The sequence below is a fragment of the Ceratosolen solmsi genome, unplaced genomic scaffold (assembly GCF_000503995.2).
Source record: "Ceratosolen solmsi marchali unplaced genomic scaffold, CerSol_1.0 scaffold15, whole genome shotgun sequence".
NCBI classification, from domain to species: domain Eukaryota; kingdom Metazoa; phylum Arthropoda; class Insecta; order Hymenoptera; family Agaonidae; genus Ceratosolen; species Ceratosolen solmsi.
In genome coordinates this window covers 151,275-171,253 of record NW_011948434.1, presented here as the reverse complement: position 1 = coordinate 171,253, position 19,979 = coordinate 151,275, and the positions used below count along the sequence as shown (strand labels likewise).

The 19,979-nt window shown below is 23.8% G+C and overlaps 2 protein-coding genes across 3 annotated transcripts; one reads left to right on the top strand and one right to left on the bottom strand.

Moving 5' to 3' along the window:
- Positions 1-5,466: 5,466 nt before the first annotated feature.
- Vps25 (vacuolar protein sorting 25) lies at positions 5,467-6,826 on the top strand. Of its 2 annotated transcripts, XM_011502649.1 has the most exons (5): positions 5,563-5,609; positions 5,687-5,760; positions 6,190-6,335; positions 6,407-6,625; positions 6,706-6,826. In XM_011502649.1, the coding sequence occupies exons 2-5, from the start codon at positions 5,711-5,713 to the stop codon at positions 6,816-6,818; spliced, it is 528 nt and encodes a 175-aa protein (XP_011500951.1). In that variant the 5' UTR covers positions 5,563-5,609; positions 5,687-5,710; the 3' UTR covers positions 6,819-6,826. The 2 variants fall into 2 exon arrangements, with proteins under 2 accessions (XP_011500950.1, XP_011500951.1); XM_011502648.1 differs by having other exon boundaries at positions 5,467-5,760.
- Positions 6,827-7,177: 351 nt separating this feature from the next.
- On the bottom strand, positions 7,178-13,298 carry Eaat1 (Excitatory amino acid transporter 1). Its single transcript, XM_011502647.1, has 8 exons — positions 13,006-13,298; positions 12,018-12,204; positions 10,728-10,770; positions 10,599-10,638; positions 10,331-10,517; positions 8,639-8,872; positions 7,866-8,192; positions 7,178-7,335 (listed from the first exon to the last, which is right to left on the bottom strand). Exons 1-8 carry the CDS (start codon positions 13,271-13,273, stop codon positions 7,185-7,187), a joined length of 1,437 nt encoding a protein of 478 aa, XP_011500949.1. The 5' UTR covers positions 13,274-13,298; the 3' UTR covers positions 7,178-7,184.
- Between the last annotated feature and the right edge of the window lie 6,681 nt (positions 13,299-19,979).

The window sequence follows — 19,979 nt, the reverse complement described above, 5'->3', positions numbered from 1 at the left end:
GTATCATCTGGCTTGTGTTTTTCAGGCTAATTTCATGATTGTGTACGCCAGATGTTTTATAATTTGTCGTCGATAGATGCTTTGTGGCGAGGCCGTGTCAAATGTCTCGTAGCATTAGTTTTATGACTTGTTTTGCTGGACACTTGGAGCCTTGTTCTCGCCAGATGTGTTTATGAAGTTTATTTTCTTAAGATATTCGAAGTTTTGCTGAATTGTTTAGATTTAGTTAATCCGAGGCGCGTTTTTGAATGTTATTACTCGCGTAGCCAAGAGTTGCCCTTTTCAGAACTCTTATCTCGATTTTTCCAGATGTTTAATGAGCTGGGAGTTTTCTTACATTCTTGAACACTGTTGATCAGTCGATACATTGGAGTCTGGCCTTGACTTACTGTGTCATTGAGATGACTATTTAGAGAATGCGCGACCACGCGCTCATCACTTGGTGTTTATTTCAGAGAATGCACGACCAAGTGTCCATCAGCTGTCGACTACGTCAGGGGATGCGAAATTGCCCAGGTTTCTTGTAGTAGATGTGACTAGTTTATTTATTAATATAAAAATAGGTACCTTGTAAAGTGTTGGTAAAGTCTGTTGATTGCTATTTAATTAATGTTTCCTTTGATTACTATTCCATTGGCTTCACTGTAATCACTATCTACTCTGCCGATTTCCTTTTCGTATGTACGCAAGTACTGTTAACTATGATGCCGATTATATGGCCACGCGTCGTCTTCACAGTATACTATACATTGAGCGGCAGTTACGCTTGAGTGAGCACGAAGTGATATTACAAATGAGCGTATGAGCCTTTTCAATACGCGCACGAACCGAAGGCTTGATCATTCCGTGGCGGCTCTGCTGAAAATACCGACCGTTCCATGGCGGTCCTGCTGAGGGCAGATCGAGACCCGTGTACCATGGCTTCTACTGGTAGATGATTGAATCGGTTCACTATGGTCGGTCATTGCGGTTGGGTCACAACAAGATGTTGGCCGCAAGCGCAGTTGAGCGATGGTGGTTCGTCAAGAGATGATTCTCAGCGAGAGTTATCTTCAGCAAGCGATATCTTCAGCAAGAGGTATCTTCAGCAAGAGGATTTCTGGAAAATGTCCTTACTGTTGATCAGTCGATATATTGAAGTCCGGCCTTGACTTACTGTGTCATTGAGTTAACTCAGAGAATGCGCGACCACGCGCTCATCACTTGGTGTTTATTTCAGAGAATGCACGACCAAGTGTCCATCAGCTGTCGACTACGTCAGGGGATGCGAAATTGCCCAGGTTTCTTGTAGTAGATGTGACTAGTTTATTTATTAATATAAAAATAGGTACCTTGTAAAGTGTTGGTAAAGTCTGTTGATTGCTATTTAATTAATGTTTCCTTTGATTACTATTCCGTTGGCTTCACTGTAATCATTATCTAATCTGCCGATTTCTTATTCGTATGCACGCGAGTACTTTTAACTATGATGCCGATTATATGGCCACGCGTCGTCTTCACAGTATACTATACATTGAGCGGCAGTTACGCTTGAGTGAGCACGAAGTGATATTACAAATGAGCGTATGAGCCTTTTCAATACGCGCACGAACCGAAGGCTTGATCATTCCGTGGCGGCTCTGCTGAAAATACCGACCGTTCCATGGCGGTCCTGCTGAGGGCAGATCGAGACCCGTGTACCATGGCTTCTACTGGTAGATGATTGAATCGGTTCACTATGGTCGGTCATTGCGGTTGGGTCACAACAAGATGTTGGCCGCAAGCGCAGTTGAGCGATGGTGGTTCGTCAAGAGATGATTCTCAGCGAGAGTTATCTTCAGCAAGCGATATCTTCAGCAAGAGGTATCTTCAGCAAGAGGTATCTTCAGCAAGAGGTATCTTCAGCAAGAGGTATCTTCAGCAAGAGGTATCTTCAGCAAGAGGTATCTTCAGCAAGAGGTATCTTCAGCAAGAGGTATCTTCAGCAAGAGGTATCTTCAGCAAGAGGTATCTTCAGCAAGAGGTATCTTCAGCAAGAGGTATCTTCAGCAAGAGGTATCTTCAGCAAGAGGTATCTTCAGCAAGAGGTATCTTCAGCAAGAGGTATCTTCAGCAAGAGGTATCTTCAGCAAGAGGTATCTTCAGCAAGAGGTATCTTCAGCAAGAGGTATCTTCAGCAAGAGGTATCTTCAGCAAGAGGTATCTTCAGCAAGAGGTATCTTCAGCAAGAGGTATCTTCAGCAAGAGGTATCTTCAGCAAGAGGTATCTTCAGCAAGAGGTATCTTCAGCAAGAGGTATCTTCAGCAAGAGGTATCTTCAGCAAGAGGTATCTTCAGCAAGAGGTATCTTCAGCAAGAGAGCGAGACGCGCCGCGTGCGTCCCTTATATAGGCACGTGGCGGCTCACTTAGCTGGCAACAAGGCATCGTCGTTGTTGCACTAATTCTTACAAGAGGCGTCGAAGGAAAAATCTAGAACCTTGAAGAATGTTCGACGAGAGAAAAGTAGGAGTAATATCCTTGATTGTTCTTACAGTATATTATATTTCGGGTCGTAAACTTGCTCGGACTTGCCGAGTTTTGTTTGTAAATATTCGCTCGAGTACCCGTCCCGGTCCGCACATGCGGGCCAGTCTAGGCGCACATGCGGTCAGTCTAGGCGCACATGTGGTACGCCGGACAGCGCGTATGACCTTTCTTTTGTTTGAAATTCATGGGACTGCATCAATCCCGAACATATATGTATATTCATATATACATATATATATATTTATTTATTTATTTATAAGTATTGTAATTAATAATTATATCATAATTTATTTACAAAAATAAATAAATATACATATTAATTTATTATTCGAATTTAAAACAATTTTTTAAAAGTATTAATTAATCTGATATTCAAAAATCTATTTGGATATTAATTAAAATTGTATCATGAATTTATACATTCAACAACAATAAAATGAAACAAAAAATTGAAAAAATGAATAATATTTAAGATGTTTACTTTATATATAAAAAGATGAGATATATTTAAAAAATTATTCCATCCTAATCAAATTTAATTACAAATATGGAAACCGATACAATGTACTTTAGCGCATGGACTATATGCGGTATGAATTATACTTTTATTTATTAGAATAACAAAACTCTAACGATTATTAGTTAGTATAAAAATATTGTACTTAAGGAAAATAAAATTATTTTTTATATAAAATGATTTTTTGTTTATTTAACATTATAAATGAATAGTTTGAATGTGTAGTGAAAAAAAAAGTTCATGTATTTCAAAATGAGGTTAATACAATACATTTAATTAATTAATATAATAGATTTCGTTATAATCTTTATAATATTTAAGATGATCTTCAACTAAAATATATAAACTTAAATAATATTTTTTTTACATTTTATTTATCTAATCATTTAATTAACGTATTCATTTTAAGTAATTTTTATAAAAGAATTAACCTTTTTTAAATTTTTTGCAACTTATTATAATATTGTCTTTAAATATATAATTTATTGCCTACTTATTGGCTTTTAATTAAATTTCAATATTATTTCATTCGATTACATTTTATAAAAAATTTTTTAATTCGTATAGTTTTATTTAATTGGCGAAGCTTGGATTAAACATAATAAATTTAAAATAATGCTAATATATTTATTATCCGAATTTCGTAATATAATTTATTGAAATAAAATATCTTTTTAAATTTATATTATTTTATTGTGGTATGTAGATGATTTTTACTTTTATGTGATAGGTTTAAACATTAGTTTTTGAATAGTATAAAATAAGAAATTTTTTTTAGGAAAAAATATATATGAATAGAGATATCATAAAAAGTTATTAATTAAAAAAACATTTTCATATATATAGAGTGACTGAAACGAAAATAATCAAAATTTCTTTTAAAATTGATTTATAAATATAATTAAAAATATTTTATTTTTAACTCGTAATAATTTTAAGAATTTAATTTTTCCATTATTAGTTCACAATATTAGAATTATATAGATGCATTTATCTTAATTATTAAATTGTGTAGTACATTATTTTTTTATACACAATAATCGAATTAATATTTTAAAACTTTTATGAGAGAACACCGAAAAACTTAACTTACAATGTATTAACTGTTACGTAAAAATATTAAAGATTATATTTATTATTAATTTTAATTTACTCCTTATTTTTATGAATATCTTTTTGTATAAACTTATAATTCTCTTTTTAATTCTCGTGTTTGTAATAATTATTTAGATAGTCTGTATATTATGAAACCATTTAAATATTTACATAACAAAATTAAAAATAAAAAATAATAAATAACTTATTTTTAAATTTATTCTACGAACAATATTGCTGATTTTGTTGAAAAAAAATTGTTTCCATTATAATTTTGTTTTAAAATAAATTTCAAAGATACTATTTAAAAATTTTAGTATCTATTAATTTTCTATAAAAACGCTTTCTAGCATGCAATAATGGTTCATCAATTTACAATGAATATTTTTTGACTTTTTTTAGTTATCGATAGAATCAGAAAATGCACTTGAATTTTAATAATTTTAAAATTTTTTTGTAATACAAAAGATTTGTATTTTGTCAATAAATTTAAACTACTTCATTATATTGTTATAAAAATTATAATCATATTGAAACTAATTAATCTGTATGAACAATATTTATGGACATATAGGCAAATTTTATTGATATCTTGAATTGTTAGTTGCGCTAAAGAAAATAATATTACTCTTTGCTAAATATGCAGCTGCGGTCTAGGCTTATTGGCTGTAAATGATGCGTTGAATATATATATATATACGAGAATTATCATGAATATATTACTTATTATATTCCGTATCAAAAGAATAAAATATAACAATATCATGTTATTTCTTTAGACATGATTTATACTTGATCGACTTTATTATAAAACAAAATACTATTAATAAGATGCATGTAATTACTCATATAAATAATAATTAAATATTGAATACCAAATAATAAATACATTTAAGTAATAAAATTGTTATTTAATTGTAATCAAATTAAAAAAAATATAAGTTGAAATACAAAGCTCAAAATAATGAGTAACGTACTTTAACTTTTTCTATCTTTATATTTTTATAATTTGCAATACCGTACTTTCAATATTTTTTTTATTTTACAGCTCCCAGATTTTAAATATAATCATTCACATTTTTGGATTAATTGTAAATTTAAGATTTTTTATCGAACTATCTCAAAATTAAACAAAATAATTGATTTTAGATTTTGATAAATTAAAATTATAATTATATATATTATAATAAGATTTAGAATATCCAAAATAAATATTTTTAAAAACTATTTATGATATAATCAAAATAAATCTTCTAGAACATGACATTTATATTGCACATGTTTGAGAAACTCACTAAACCTAAACCATTATTGCGCATGCGACAAACATTATTTAGTACAATGAATATAGTATAATCTAGTTACATTCTAATTTCATGTAACAACTAAATTATGAACATTTTAATAATTATGAATAATTACCTATAGTTAATAGTTTGTAAACATACCGTACCAACAGATATCCATGTAATCGTGGGTCCGGTAGCATAGTACATAATAAAATTCAAATAAATATATTGATATTCATTTTTAATACAATACTCTTACAAAACTTTTTTTTATAAAGTTAGATTAGTAATCATAGTTCATAATGAGTGAAATGGACTGGCCATGGCAGTATAGTTTTCCCCCATTTTTTACGTAAAACATTTTATTAATTCCATTTTCATAATTAAAGTTAAATAATATATAATATTAGTTTATCACATATAGAAGTTCTCTTAAAGATTAAGAATTTATAGGTTATATTTTATCTTCTAATAAATTTTTAATCAATTATGGCCTCAAAAATAAACCGCATGTTTTTGCTAAATAAAATTTGTCTAGATTCCATAATTTATTGTAAAGCTTAAAAATTCCAGTAATATATTTAATTACTGTTAAATTAATTAATAAAAAAATGCATCATTAAACAGTTAGATTTTTAAAATTTAACTTCATTTGTTTCATATCAGTTTTTTTTGTAATTGCTATTTATGAAAAAAAATTGAAAAAAAAATTTTATTTTAAATTATATCTAATTGATATATTATATATAATTGATTATATAATAAATTTTTAACTATTTAGTCTTCAACCTCATGCAGAGACAAAAGCTAAACAAATAGCAGCATGGAAAAATTTAATTTTAAACTATTGCCGCATAACAAAACAGACAATTTTGGATATCCGAGATATATATAACAGCCCATTATTTAATAATTCAGATATCAATAGTATCCTTTTAAAAAATATTGTCTTTATATATGTGAAACCATATTTATATACTTTGACTTAATAAAATTAGGAAAATTACCATTAGATGTAGTATCAATAATATTAGAAGAATTAACAAAAACTGGTAATGCAAACTATTTAGATAAATCAAAACATCGGTGGATTATTTCATGGCATACAGTAGAGGAATGGGCAGATATTATTTACTCTTGGGTACAAGAGAATGGATTCATTGGGTCTGTCTGTACATTTTATGAATTAACTCAAGGAGATGATATAATAAATCAAGGTATATTATGAATATATAAGTACTGTTCATTTACTTAAAATCATTTTATTTTTCATTAATTATATGTTAATTTTGTACAGAATTTTATGGTTTGGACAATGAAGTACTTGTTAGAGCTTTAAGGATATTAGAAATGTCTAAGAAAGCTGAATTAATAATATTTGATAATAATGAAGGAGTAAAATTTTTTTAAAATTTTTAAGATATGAAATTAATATATTTTTTTGTATATTTATATATATATTTGTATATAACATGTATACATTTTTAAATAGTAAACAACATTAACTTTTATTAATAAAATTATAGTAACCGTATATATAATGGTTATAAGATTTATTGTTAAATTAATATTATAAGATGGGTATCTGATAATTATATAGTGTATTCCTTTTTTAAATTTTGAATATTTAAAAAACTATTATCAATTATACTTCTATGTAATATTGACGATTGAAAAAAAATTAGAACTCTATTAATTATTATGAATGAATACATCGATAAGTTAACTATTACTCTAATTGATAAATAATGTAAAAAATTAGAATAAAATACATTTTTAATTTTCTATCTTCCTTAAATGTGCAAGCTCGGTTGCATTGTGTAATCCTTCATTATCAGCTGAATCAAGTTCAACTTTGCTCATTTTGTCAATAATTATAGCTGCTAAAGCATCACACATCACATTTACTGTAGTTCGAAATCGATCTCTAGAAAATAATTGAAAATTTAATTGTATTTATTTATATAATGTGCATTTACATTTTTTATTAGAAATTAGATAATATACAGTCAATTACAAGAATTCGAAATAATTTTAAAAAAAAAAATTAGCTGTGATTTCATTACGTTTCACATTAAATTATATTTTTTTGAGAAATTAAATTTTTTACATAAGAACTTTGAATTTCAATAAATTATGTGTATTTTACACAATTTACATATTTAATATATATGTGAATATTAATTTTAAAAAAGTGCACGGTTTCAATTATATTGAACAAACCAAAAAAAATTTCGAAATTTAAAAATTTTTTTGTTACATAATTTTCTGATAAAATTCTTATACTAAATGATGATTTTGTTATTAATTATATTTAAATAAAAATCCTGTACTACAATTATTTTAAAAAATAACATTTGATAAGTGTATTACTAGGTACCATAAATTAATAAATTATTTGGATTTTACGGTTTAAAAATTTTATTATTATTTGGCAAATCAATTCATTTAACTTACAAAAGCCAATCAACAGCAAGAATCAGAGTGACATCTTTATCTGGCAATCCAACGCTATTAAGCACCATAACCATTGTGACCAATCCCGCTTGAGGTATGCCAGCAGCTCCTATGCTGGCTGCTGTAGCAGTTATACTAACACCAATAATTTTGCTAATATTCATAGGCACGTGTCGAACTTGAGCAATGAATATGGCAGCTACAGCCTCGTACAATGCTGTACCATCCATATTAATGGTTGCACCTATCGGCACAACGAAACGTGATATCCTTGAATCCACTCCCATATTATCCATACACTGCAAGGTTATTGGCAGCGTAGCAGAACTTAACATAAGAATAATCTTAATTTACATTAATTTCATATCTTGATATACATTTTTTCATATGGAAATAAATTATTTATTATTTAATATTTTATATTTTTTGTTAGATTTAATACTAGGCTTAAAACTTTTATAATAAATATTTTTAAATGGAATTTTTTTATAGAAGCCGGATCCCTTATGTAACTTTATAACAATATAAGTATAAATCAATCTTGATTTAATCTTCACTTTTTAAATTAAGTCTACAATACAGAAATGTTTATTAAATTAGTGTTTGTCAGATACAGATTATTGAATAGGAATTATTAAACTTAAAGAAAATTTAACATTTTAAATATTTCCATTAATTTATTAATTATTAATATTAATTTGATTTATAAATTAAGAAAATAGATAAAATTAATATTTATAAATCCTCAATCATTTATTCAGAGGTAAAGTTACCTGGATGCAGTTCCAAAAGCTGTGATCATCACTTGACTCATTCTTCCAATGGCTCGAAATGGCAACTCTCGTGTGCATACAAAAAATATGATGGACAATGTACCAAAACCATGTATCAAAAGACCCAGTAAAACGGTAAGGAAGTACATACTTAGGGACTCAATAATGCTTCTAAAATTCTTCACGATCAAAATCTGTGAGGCCACAAGGAAAGTTACACCCATGGGCGATAACCTACCGATTAATACTTTTTACTTAATTATTTAAATCCGAGTTTATAAAAAGATAGTTTAGAATATCAAATCATTAAAGGTAATAAAAATGTTATAATATAATAAAGCTGTAATTAAGTCATTTAGTATATTAATAGATTATATAACGATAATTTTTAAGTATAGATTTGAAATTTTTATAAAATATTTTTTCGAATATAAGTTTTTTATAGATATAGTTTTATACACAAATAAAACATTAAATCATAAATAATAAATTTATTCCAATAAAAAACTAGCCTAATTTATTATTTACACAATTACATTAACTTTTGTTGTATATAATAATTATATTTATATATATTCATTCAATTACAAATTAGTAGCAATAATAATTTAGTATAAAGTAAAGGAAATTTTTATTTTAATGACGTTATATTAAAATAAATGTTAAAGTAATCATAATTAAAATAAACATTAAAATAATGCAATTAAAATAAGCGTTTTAATTATTTTAATTATGATTATTTAATATAATATAATGTATTTTATTGGCTATCCTACTTAGAAGAAGCAGGAATTAAGATGTTTATTGTATCTTAATATACTAAACTGTTTCTATGTACTATCTTAGAATAATTATTTTATCAACTGCAAGTAAGGTATACAAGTTTTAAATAAACATAATAATATAGAAAATAAAAACTAGATGAAATACAAATCTTAGTTTTTGCATAAACATTTAATATTCCTCCATTTTATAGACAATATAAAAAAAAATAGCTAGAAGCAAAAACTAAGAATGTGCAACTAGAAGCTACTAAGAAACAAATATACAAAAGTGAGTGATCTAGAGTGAGCAGAATGACTAAATGAGTAATATTTAGCAATTTTTTTAACAATACTGTATATACATACTATATATAATATCTTTGTAAATCAACACTAATTTTAAAGTTATTTAGAGTAACGTTCTAATACAAACATCAAAAGAAAAATTAAATATATAAATAATTGAATATTTAAATTAATAATTATACTTATTTTACATATTTGTAAACCGAAATACTAAAATTATATACATATATATATTTTTGTTTTTTTAAGTAAACAGTTTTAGTGAAATTTCAATTAACTATTCTAATCCAATCTAATTCTTAAAATTATACTCAGTATTTAAAAATATATAAAAAGATATTAATTAATGGTACAATAATTTATCATATATTTATCTTAGGTTTTTTAAAATTCTATTATTTCATTTCTGAAAAACTACTTAAAAGTTAAAAAATAAATTGTATAAATGTACTATAATTATTAATACATCATACTAAATTAGTATTATACTTTTGAATGTATGATTACAAACATGTAATATTTTTAAATTTAATTTACATGTATTAAGAAATATTAAATATATGTATTTGCACTCTTAATATTATCCATTAATACTTGTATCATCACTATACAGGACACTAACCAAATTACCCAGTTTGTAATAATCATCATAGCTTCAGAGAGGCAATTAAAGAACTCGAGTAATGGCTTCCCTTGATCTCCCATTTTACTAATAGTGATTCCCAAAATAACACCAAATGTAACAAGACCCAAAGTGTTTGTTCCATCATCGTATGAAGATGATATATCCCAATTATACTTTGACGTTTCTACAATTCCCATTAAAAAGATTACTGATCAATTTTTAATCTTATATGTTTACAAACAATTTGTCAGACGTAATTACTCACCATTTGTAGTATTTGATGGAAGCTTTAATTCAGTTCGGTACTATTAAAAAAAATGCAATTGATTATTTTTTATTTAAAATTGATATAAAAAAATGGTCAAATACTAGAATTTAATATTATTTTACGTACTTGAAATAAACATGCTTGTACAAGATTTGGTGGAAAAACATTCCTGAAATATGTAGCATTAATTTAAGCACATATTCTATTATAATTTAATATAATTTTATAATTAATATTCTCAAATTATTAAAAAATAGAAATATAATTATAATATTATATTTACTTTATTTTATATTAATACAAAATAATGAATTACTCATAAATGTAATATAAGATTTTAATCACTGTATTTTATTTGTTTTAAGTTATTAAGTTGATACTATATTTTAGCTGCTTTATAATATAATATATTTTATAATAATTAAGTGACTTACTAAATATTACTTGGTTATTTAAAAATGCTATTAGAATTACATTATATAATTACAATACATAATTGCAACGAATTATATTTACTTTTAACAATTGGATAAATGATTTTGTTCAGGATTTTTATAAACTCCAACTAAATTATTAATAAAAGAAATTAAACAAAAATTTATTTTTTTTTTAATTTATATCAGAATTAAAAATATTTTTTATTATATTACTAACATTTATAATTTAAAAAAAAAAGCTTCTTTAACTCTATTAATTAACTTAAAAACTCAGAATAATTTATTTACTACAATTTAAAATTGTTTAGAGTTCTTATAATATGTAAGAATTGTATAGCAAATTACTTAAAACAAAATTATGTTTTTATTGCTAAATGTCAGAGTTTAATTAACAAAATTTACATCTATTGTAAATCAAAAATTCGTTATATTTGCAACAATTGAAGTATACAAAATTTTGACAACAATGAAATTTCAAACAATTAGTTTGTAGGTACAAAAATAAATTGTATAATAAATATTATTTCACTTAATTATTATATTAAATTCAATATATATTATATTATTTTTAAAAATTACATCTGTAATTACAATTATCATATAGTAAAATAATTGAGAAATTGAATAATATGGTTGAAGATATTTACTCGAAGTAAATTTAAACCGTATTTGATAAATATTAAAATAAAAATCAAGAAAATGTATAAGATTTTTTTTTAATAAATAAAAAAAATTTTATTTATACCAAGAAATAACCTAATTTTCAGAATCCAATCAAAAATTGAATATATGAACATTTTCCCATCGAATTATTGACAAATAGTTTAATTTATTAAAATAAGTAAAATATAAAATATTGTTTTTACAACTAAACGAATTAAATACTACGTAATTTAAAAAAATTTCTACTCTAATAAATTAAATAAACCGTACTATTAATTGTATAAAATCTTTTAGTTATTAAAAATTGTATATTTACCTGACTAAATCTAAAAGTGTATCAGTAGTAGTGATGTTACGTTTTGGAGCTTTGTTTATGTCAATACTGTAGTCCTCTTCATTACCGTAAGTGCCAGGTTGTATAGTTGTTACAAGAATAACGCCAAGAATAACAGCGCAAATTGTCGTTGTTGCATAATAATATATCGAACGTATGCCAATTTTACCTAAATAAATAACAAATTTAGAAACTTGTTTTTAAATAAATGGTAATTTCATGGAAATAAAGGTTTTTAATTTGCGCACGAAAAAGAATGTTTTAGACTTTTGAACGTTAAGTTACGTATTTCTTAATAGAAGTATACAAATAAAATCTTATCCAAAGTTTTAGTTGAAAATTATTTAGATATTTAACGAGTAATATAATATAAAATAACATTGAAAAATAAAAAATACAAATAACTATTTTTCTAAAGTTTAATGGAGATTACTTATTATCTTAAATAATTAAAAAGGAAGAATAGAATTTTAGAAATAAAATAATTTTTTAATTATTTAGAACGATAAAGAATAAATTTAAGATAGATAAACAAATATTAAATATAAAATAATATTTAAGTCAATAGAGAATGTTAAAGAAAATTTAATAATTAATCTATTATCTCTGGAAAATTTAAAATATTATATATTTTATATTATAATTTATAATATTATATTATTAAATATAATAATATTAAATATTATAATATAATATATATTCGAATAAATACAAAGAAGAAAAATTAACAATATTAACAAAATTCATAGATAATTAATGAAAGTATAATTATATAATTTAATACAAAATAAGATATATACATATACAGATGGTGGATTTATCTATATATATATATATATATATATATATTTTTTTTTTTTTAACTAAAATTGTGAAATGCGGTTTCATTAACTCATAAAAATACGTTAAAGTTTTTAATTTATTTGTAATACAATATTATAAAAATAATGTAAGTTAATATATTCATTACCAGAAAGATTAAGATCTAGACTACCAATAGCACTAACAATACTCGATATGATGAGTGGCAAGATAAGCGATTTAAGCATTCTCAAAAAAAGATCTCCAGGAAATTGTAGATACATAATTTCACGCTTCGTCCACGCGCGGCTTGAATCTTCAGATTTGCTAAATTTTAGGATAAAACCAAGGATTACACCCATTATTATTCCAGCCACTGTCAACATCATCAGCAGATTCTCTGAAAAGCAATTCTTCCATCTTTTTATTCTTGACATCAGTATTTGCGTAAGTACTCGATTGATTCCTGTGAAAATATAAAACTGGTTATAAATACAATAATACTTACAATTATTTGAAACGTGAAATGCATAAATAATTAAAATAATTTATATTTTTACAGCTCGAAATAAATTTTTTAACTTAATTTAACACAATTTTATAATAATTTTATAGATAACATAAAAATCTATTTAAAAATATTACATATAAACTAAATTTTGAAGTAATTGATAGTTTAATTTTTAATAAAATTTAAGTTTTCAATAAAATTATTTAATTTTTATAAAATACTTAAGGCTATATAAATATATAAGAATATAATAATAATTGTAATAATGATATACTTAATTTAAGAATAACATTAATTTTTATAAACACTCAATTTAAATATATTTATTACATATTAAATATTGCAAAAATAAAGAAAACGTTTATTTCGATTTATTTGATTGATAAGTATGTTTTTAATAACCAATTTTAAATTTAAAGTTAAAAAGTTTTTTTAGTACTTAACACACGAAATTTGAAATTAAGATGTTTTCCATGCACAATATAAAAAAATTTATTCTATTTGTCAACCGAATTTAATATATACATATTGTAAAAATAAAGTCAGATAACGTTAATATAAATTTATTTTTCCATAGTATTCTTCAATTCAATTTGTATAAACCAATGTAATTTTTATAATATTTATATAATTATTATTTCACTTCTAACATAGATTTTTTTATAAGATTTAAAAAAGTTATTATAGCTATTTCAAAATGTTATAAGATTCTGCTAAAAGAAACAAATGTGGATATTTCAAACTATATGATATCATAGACGAATAAATTAATAATGATGAATAATTCTTCCTACCTTATTAAATTTTCATAAAGACATAAAATTAATTTTATAATCTGCATATTTTTGTATATCGAATTTATTATAAGTAATCAGTAGCTGATGGCATATAATAATTCACTTTTTTGTATAGCGAATTACACTTTTAAGATATTAATTTTTGTAAAATGCAATATAAAACTAAATATACAAATATATTTATATTTCGCACAAAATAAATAATAAATATATAAAATCGCAAATAATATTTCCTGATAAAACATTAAATTTCAATTTTCATAAACAGTTGATAATCTTATTTATAATAATTTATAAAAATATTAAACTTGGTCTAGCCCAGTGCTTCAAACTACTTAAAATGTATTTTTAGAGGGATGTTTATATAGTTATAATATGTTGTTATTTTTTGTATAGAATAGAATAATAATCAAATAATTGAAAATTATTTTATTTACGAATTTAAACAAGTAAATGATCAAAATCTCTGTGTAATTTTCAGTAATTCTATTCGTTAAAATAGTAAAAAATTTATTCTATTTAATTTTGTATTGTGATTCATGAATAACATAAATTAGTAAACAATTTTAGATAAAAAATGCTTTACAGTAATTTAAAAGAGGATACAAAATAAAATAATTGATTAAAGCTCTGTTCTTAAAAATACATAAGTTATTTCTTTGTAATGAAAAGGCTTAAAATGGTTCAAATAATTTCTTATTAAACACTGAGTGAATATTAGAAAATCCATTTTCATTAATATTTAAAGATACATAGAAATTTAATTTGTAAAATCAAAATAACTATGTTGCAGAACTAGTTCTGTTGAACATAACACAAAGAGGAACATAAAATTTCATTACCTCAGAAAAGGCCGAGGGAATAGTAGAACTCTTCAAAACTAGAGAGATTAGTCAGTTATTAGTGAGATTATTCAGTTGAATGATATATGATATTGACTTCATTTAACTGCAGCCATTCCAAATATTTATATCCTCATGATGTCAGTATATAGATCGTATATACTGTACTAATTACAATGTTTAATTGTTTATATTCAATTCAGCAGCAATAAAGCAGCTCAGTCACTTTATGACTTAAATCCCAATGGCTACTTAAATTTCTTATTCGCGCCTATGGACACTATTTTACGCATTTATCCCTATACTCATTACATACGATTTTCACGTAAATAAGAATGCTATAAGTAATGGATATCAGATGTCATGTGTATACGGATTTAAAATATTTACTGCATAAAGAGAAAATTAAATGAATCAATTAAAATGACAATCAAACAATTACTTCTACTCTGCACATTTTTTAAATCATCTATAAATAAATTTAATTAATTATACTAAAAACAAAGAATATCTTAAAAATAATTATAAAATAAAATAATTAAAATAATTCTTACGAAACCTATATTACGTATAACTGTTAATATAAAATATTTAAAAAGTACTGAAAAGAACTAATAACATAGTGAATTTAGAATTGTGCAAGCATGGATATATTATATAATTTGAATAATATGACGGTGATTTTATTTTTTTCAGAATTCGAAAAATTGAATGACCGCACATGGACGATCTATACTAAAAGACAATTTAGATGTGATTATTTAAGAAATGAACAAAAAAGGAAAATAAATAACCTATTTGTAAATGAAAATTAATTTTGTATATATTTTTACTAGAAAATATTCAGTGGCGAATATGCAAACAAGGTTCGTATGATTTATACGTAAATCATTAATTATTTATTTTTAATATTTCTCTTGAAAATATTTTTCTAAAAGTGTTTCGCCCTAAATAATATAAATAATAGTCACCAACGTTTTGATATGCTTCTCTCTCTCTCTCTCTCTCTCTCTTTGTATGTGTGCACACTATATATATTATAAATATGCATTTATATATATATATATATATATATACATATTTAGGAAAATCTAATAAATGACAACGCTATTGCATAATAACATTCTTTTCCTATTAATGTAACAGAGTTTATCCGTGTTTACAAACAATTACTTCTATAAACTAAAGTTATAAAGAAAATTAAAATGTTCAAGAATATACTATCAAGAATTTTAATAATCTAATTTTTTAAAGCTATTAATAAAAAACTTGTACTTCTCATGTAAATATAGTTTGTAAAAAACAGTAACTTCTATTTTCTTTATTATAATAAGAAATATGCTTACATTTAATAAGTGAAACATTACACTGAAATATTACAATGTAATATTAATTGGTCAAATGACTAAAATTATATATTATACCTCTCAAGCGACTATATGTAATTAATGTTTTTACATAATTAATTTATCGTATTATAAATAAATAAGAATGGTATTATTTTGTTCTAGAAACTAATAAGTATTAATAAATATTTTTAAGTTAGTAACTTCAAGTACATATTTAATTTTGTAAATATATTTTTAATTAGTTAGAAAACCATTAATGTTCATTGTATTCTTTTGTAAACATATTAATAAAGTTTTTTTCAATTTAATTGTAAGAACACTATATTTTTCTAATTTTTCTATTAAAAATCATATAATGTTATGCCTATGTATGTATATATATTTTTTTTAATATAATTTGATTTATTTGAGTTTATTGATGTCAATGCTATCATTATGTCGCTTAAAAGTAAAAATTTAGGGATGAAATTTGATCCTATTAGGATCATAAATGATATATTTTTCTGAAATTCTAGATAAAATTTAGTTACTATCATGTTTATTTTTTTTTTTTGAGCTAGTAATTAATAAAATTATTATTTTAAGAAATTTCATAATCTATTTATAAAAATATTAATAAAATAATGCCATAACGGAAGTTAAGCATTATATATTGACGCATAATTAAAATTTAAAAGGATTGATCAATTTTTCAGTTGCAATTTAATTATATACGTTGTACATGAAATAATTATTATTAAATATAAAAAAAATATATAATTAATTAAATTACATTATATCATATAAAGTCGTATTAAATGACACTGTTCTCTAATTATTTATTATAAAACGTTATATAATTTACTGGAAATATACATGTATACAAATATTACAATATATAGCTATTGTATGAAAACATTGAATCCTATTAGTTACACTTACACAAAATTCATTTAACAGATGAAATATTTTTAGTTATTAAAAAATCCAGTTTATGCCAATACATTGTTTTATATTTTTAAAAATTCCTCTGAAAAAGGTTTAATATAAATGCGATATATTTATATAAAAATATTCGAAAGTCATTTTTATTATCATCATTTATAGTCTTTAATGTGAAACATTTACATTCTTTTTCGCATTTATAAAAAGTTAGACAAAAAGTTTTACTCACAAAATTCTGCTATCTAGAAGTATATATAAAATTATTAATGTTTTTTTATAATAGAAAGATTCTTATTGGTACCAAAAACTTAAATTTGTTATAATTAAACTTCTTGTTGTTGATGAGTTAATCAAAATATTTTGCAAATACACGAAAGATTGTACAAAACATAAAATAATTTTAAATCTATAATAATTTTTTAAGATAAAACAATCGTTTAATTAAATTATTTTTTTTATTACATAAATTAATTATATAAATAAGATAAACATTCTTATAGATTTATGAATATCATTGATATTTACATATGGAAAGAAATCTTTTTTATCTCTTATTATAAGTAATAATACTCAGCTTTGTACTTTCATGTTTATATCATTATGAAAATAAGTAATTTAACAAATATTGTAAATATTCACATAAATTAATGTAAACTTCCTACAATTAATTTTTTTTAATTTATAAAACACTTCTACACTTGATTAATCATCAAAATCGGTTATAAAATATAATATGTAATTTGTATTTTTATTTTATATAATTGTAAAAAATATGCAGGCCAAAGTAATTAGCACAATCTAAAACCATAACAAAATCTTTATTAAAGATAAATTTTTTATATTAAACATTTATAAATTTACTTTACTAAGTTGTGACTGATAATTTATGATTTAATAAATTTAAATTACATAATGAAAAACTTACTATAAAAATTAATTCTATTTATACTAATTCAATATTTTCAATGAATACGTTGAATGAATAAATATATTTTTATAAATAATATTTTAATAAATATATTTCAATAAATAAATATATATTTAAGTCTGTTTATCTTTTTCAGTACAAATGTTACACCTTTTTAAAGTATAACTATCATAGTGACGTATCATAATGAAAATATAAAAAAAAGATATATGTCTGGTATGTCTCAAATATTATCTATGTAAAAAATACCAACACCTTGAATTGCATGAGAAACAAGTCGAAATTACTGAAAATTTAATTTGTAATTGTTTATTTTTGTACACTTTGATATTGTTATATGATAGGATAAAAATATACATATTCTAATTATTTATTATATCTATGTAATGATTATTATATATAATATGCAGTTGATTAAATATTGTGCACTAATAAATTTTAACAATTAAAGCATTAGAAAAATCAAATAATGTTTAATATTTTATTTGTATTTATTGTGTATTTATCATGTATTCTGCATCATTACGTTATATTTAAATTCATATCTATTCCGTAGTTGAGTTACGAATATGAAGATACTGTTATTTGCATATTAAAATTATAGACTAATACAAAGCATTATCCGAATGTATGAAATATAATGTATGATAATTCGACGTTATCTCGGTATACAAAAATTGAGAAAACCCAGCTTATAAACCCCATGTTATAAAAAGGACGATAAAACATAAAATGTTATGAAATATAATCATAACAAATAAGTGAAGAAAATTTACGGTAATTAATTATGGCCGGATTACCATTCATTTTTGGTAAGTTCTTAAAAGCAGTTAAACATATATTGAAGGGTTACAACTGGCTAAATAAACTGGACTTTTTGTTTGTGACTCATCTTCCATGCGTATCACTCAACTTTTTCATTTGACCTGTTAAATTAAAAAAGTCGCACTTACTAAACTCTAAATGAAAGCACGAAACGTATCTCATTTACTCACCTGCTATACTATCAGTAAAGGGACCACGTTGAAAAATTACTGGAAAAAGAAACTCAAAAATTAGTTACGTGAAAAATTTCTAAAAGAGAATTAAATCTAAGATATGAAAGAAATAATAAAATGCACTAGTTCTGAACAAATGCGCACAGAATTCAGTACTTGAACTGTGTATAACAAACTGAATACTGGCTTTTAATTTCAACCGATTTGTGAGGCTCGACCGTTGGCCTCGGACTGATGGGTCACACGCGCGTTCTAGCGCGTTCTTCTACTCACGCAACCAACTCAAGCTCTCTCTTTCTCTTTATCTGTTTCTGCTTCTCAACTCTTTGACTCTGATATCATATTGGTTCTTCCTCTCGCTCTGAAATATATAATAACATGAATATACAAGTGTGTTTGTTGTTCTTGCACTCTAGCATAGTAGTAGCTTTTAAAATCATTAAAAGAAATACAGAAATTAATTAATTATAATGTTGATAAAAAGGGTGCAGGTAAGAATAAAAGTCACACCCTAAAATAACGAAAAAAAAAACATTTTACACTTTTTCCATCTTTTTCGTTCTTAATTTTTTTAATTTTGTTCTATTATGCAATAACTTTCTATATATTCAATAAAAATTTTAGTGAATATGAAAATTATATAATACATTAACTCATTATAATTGGAATTATCTACATTTAAGAAACTTCATAAAAAGTAAAATAATAAATATAATTCCAATTGTTTGGTACAATGTTTAATTAGGTCTTTTAAATTAGGTTATATCGTTAGTTAAATTTGAAAGACTGAAATA

What these genes read in the sequence shown, in the direction of transcription:
- Eaat1 (XM_011502647.1), bottom strand. Translation starts at nt 13,273, where the DNA reads ATGTCAAGAATAAAAAGATGGAAGAATTGCTTTTCAGAGAATCTGCTG. An exon ending in TCTAGATCTTAATCTTTCTG is followed by an intron (nt 12,205 to 13,005) that starts GTAATGAATATA and finishes TTATTTATTTAG; the next exon opens with GTAAAATTGGCATACGTTCG. An exon ending in ACACTTTTAGATTTAGTCAG is followed by an intron (nt 10,771 to 12,017) that starts GTAAATATACAA and finishes TACATATTTCAG; the next exon opens with GAATGTTTTTCCACCAAATC.
- Vps25 (XM_011502648.1), top strand. Translation starts at nt 5,711, where the DNA reads ATGAGTGAAATGGACTGGCCATGGCAGTATAGTTTTCCCCCATTTTTT. An exon ending in TAATAATTCAGATATCAATA is followed by an intron (nt 6,336 to 6,406) that starts GTATCCTTTTAA and finishes TAATAAAATTAG; the next exon opens with GAAAATTACCATTAGATGTA. An exon ending in AGATGATATAATAAATCAAG is followed by an intron (nt 6,626 to 6,705) that starts GTATATTATGAA and finishes AATTTTGTACAG; the next exon opens with AATTTTATGGTTTGGACAAT.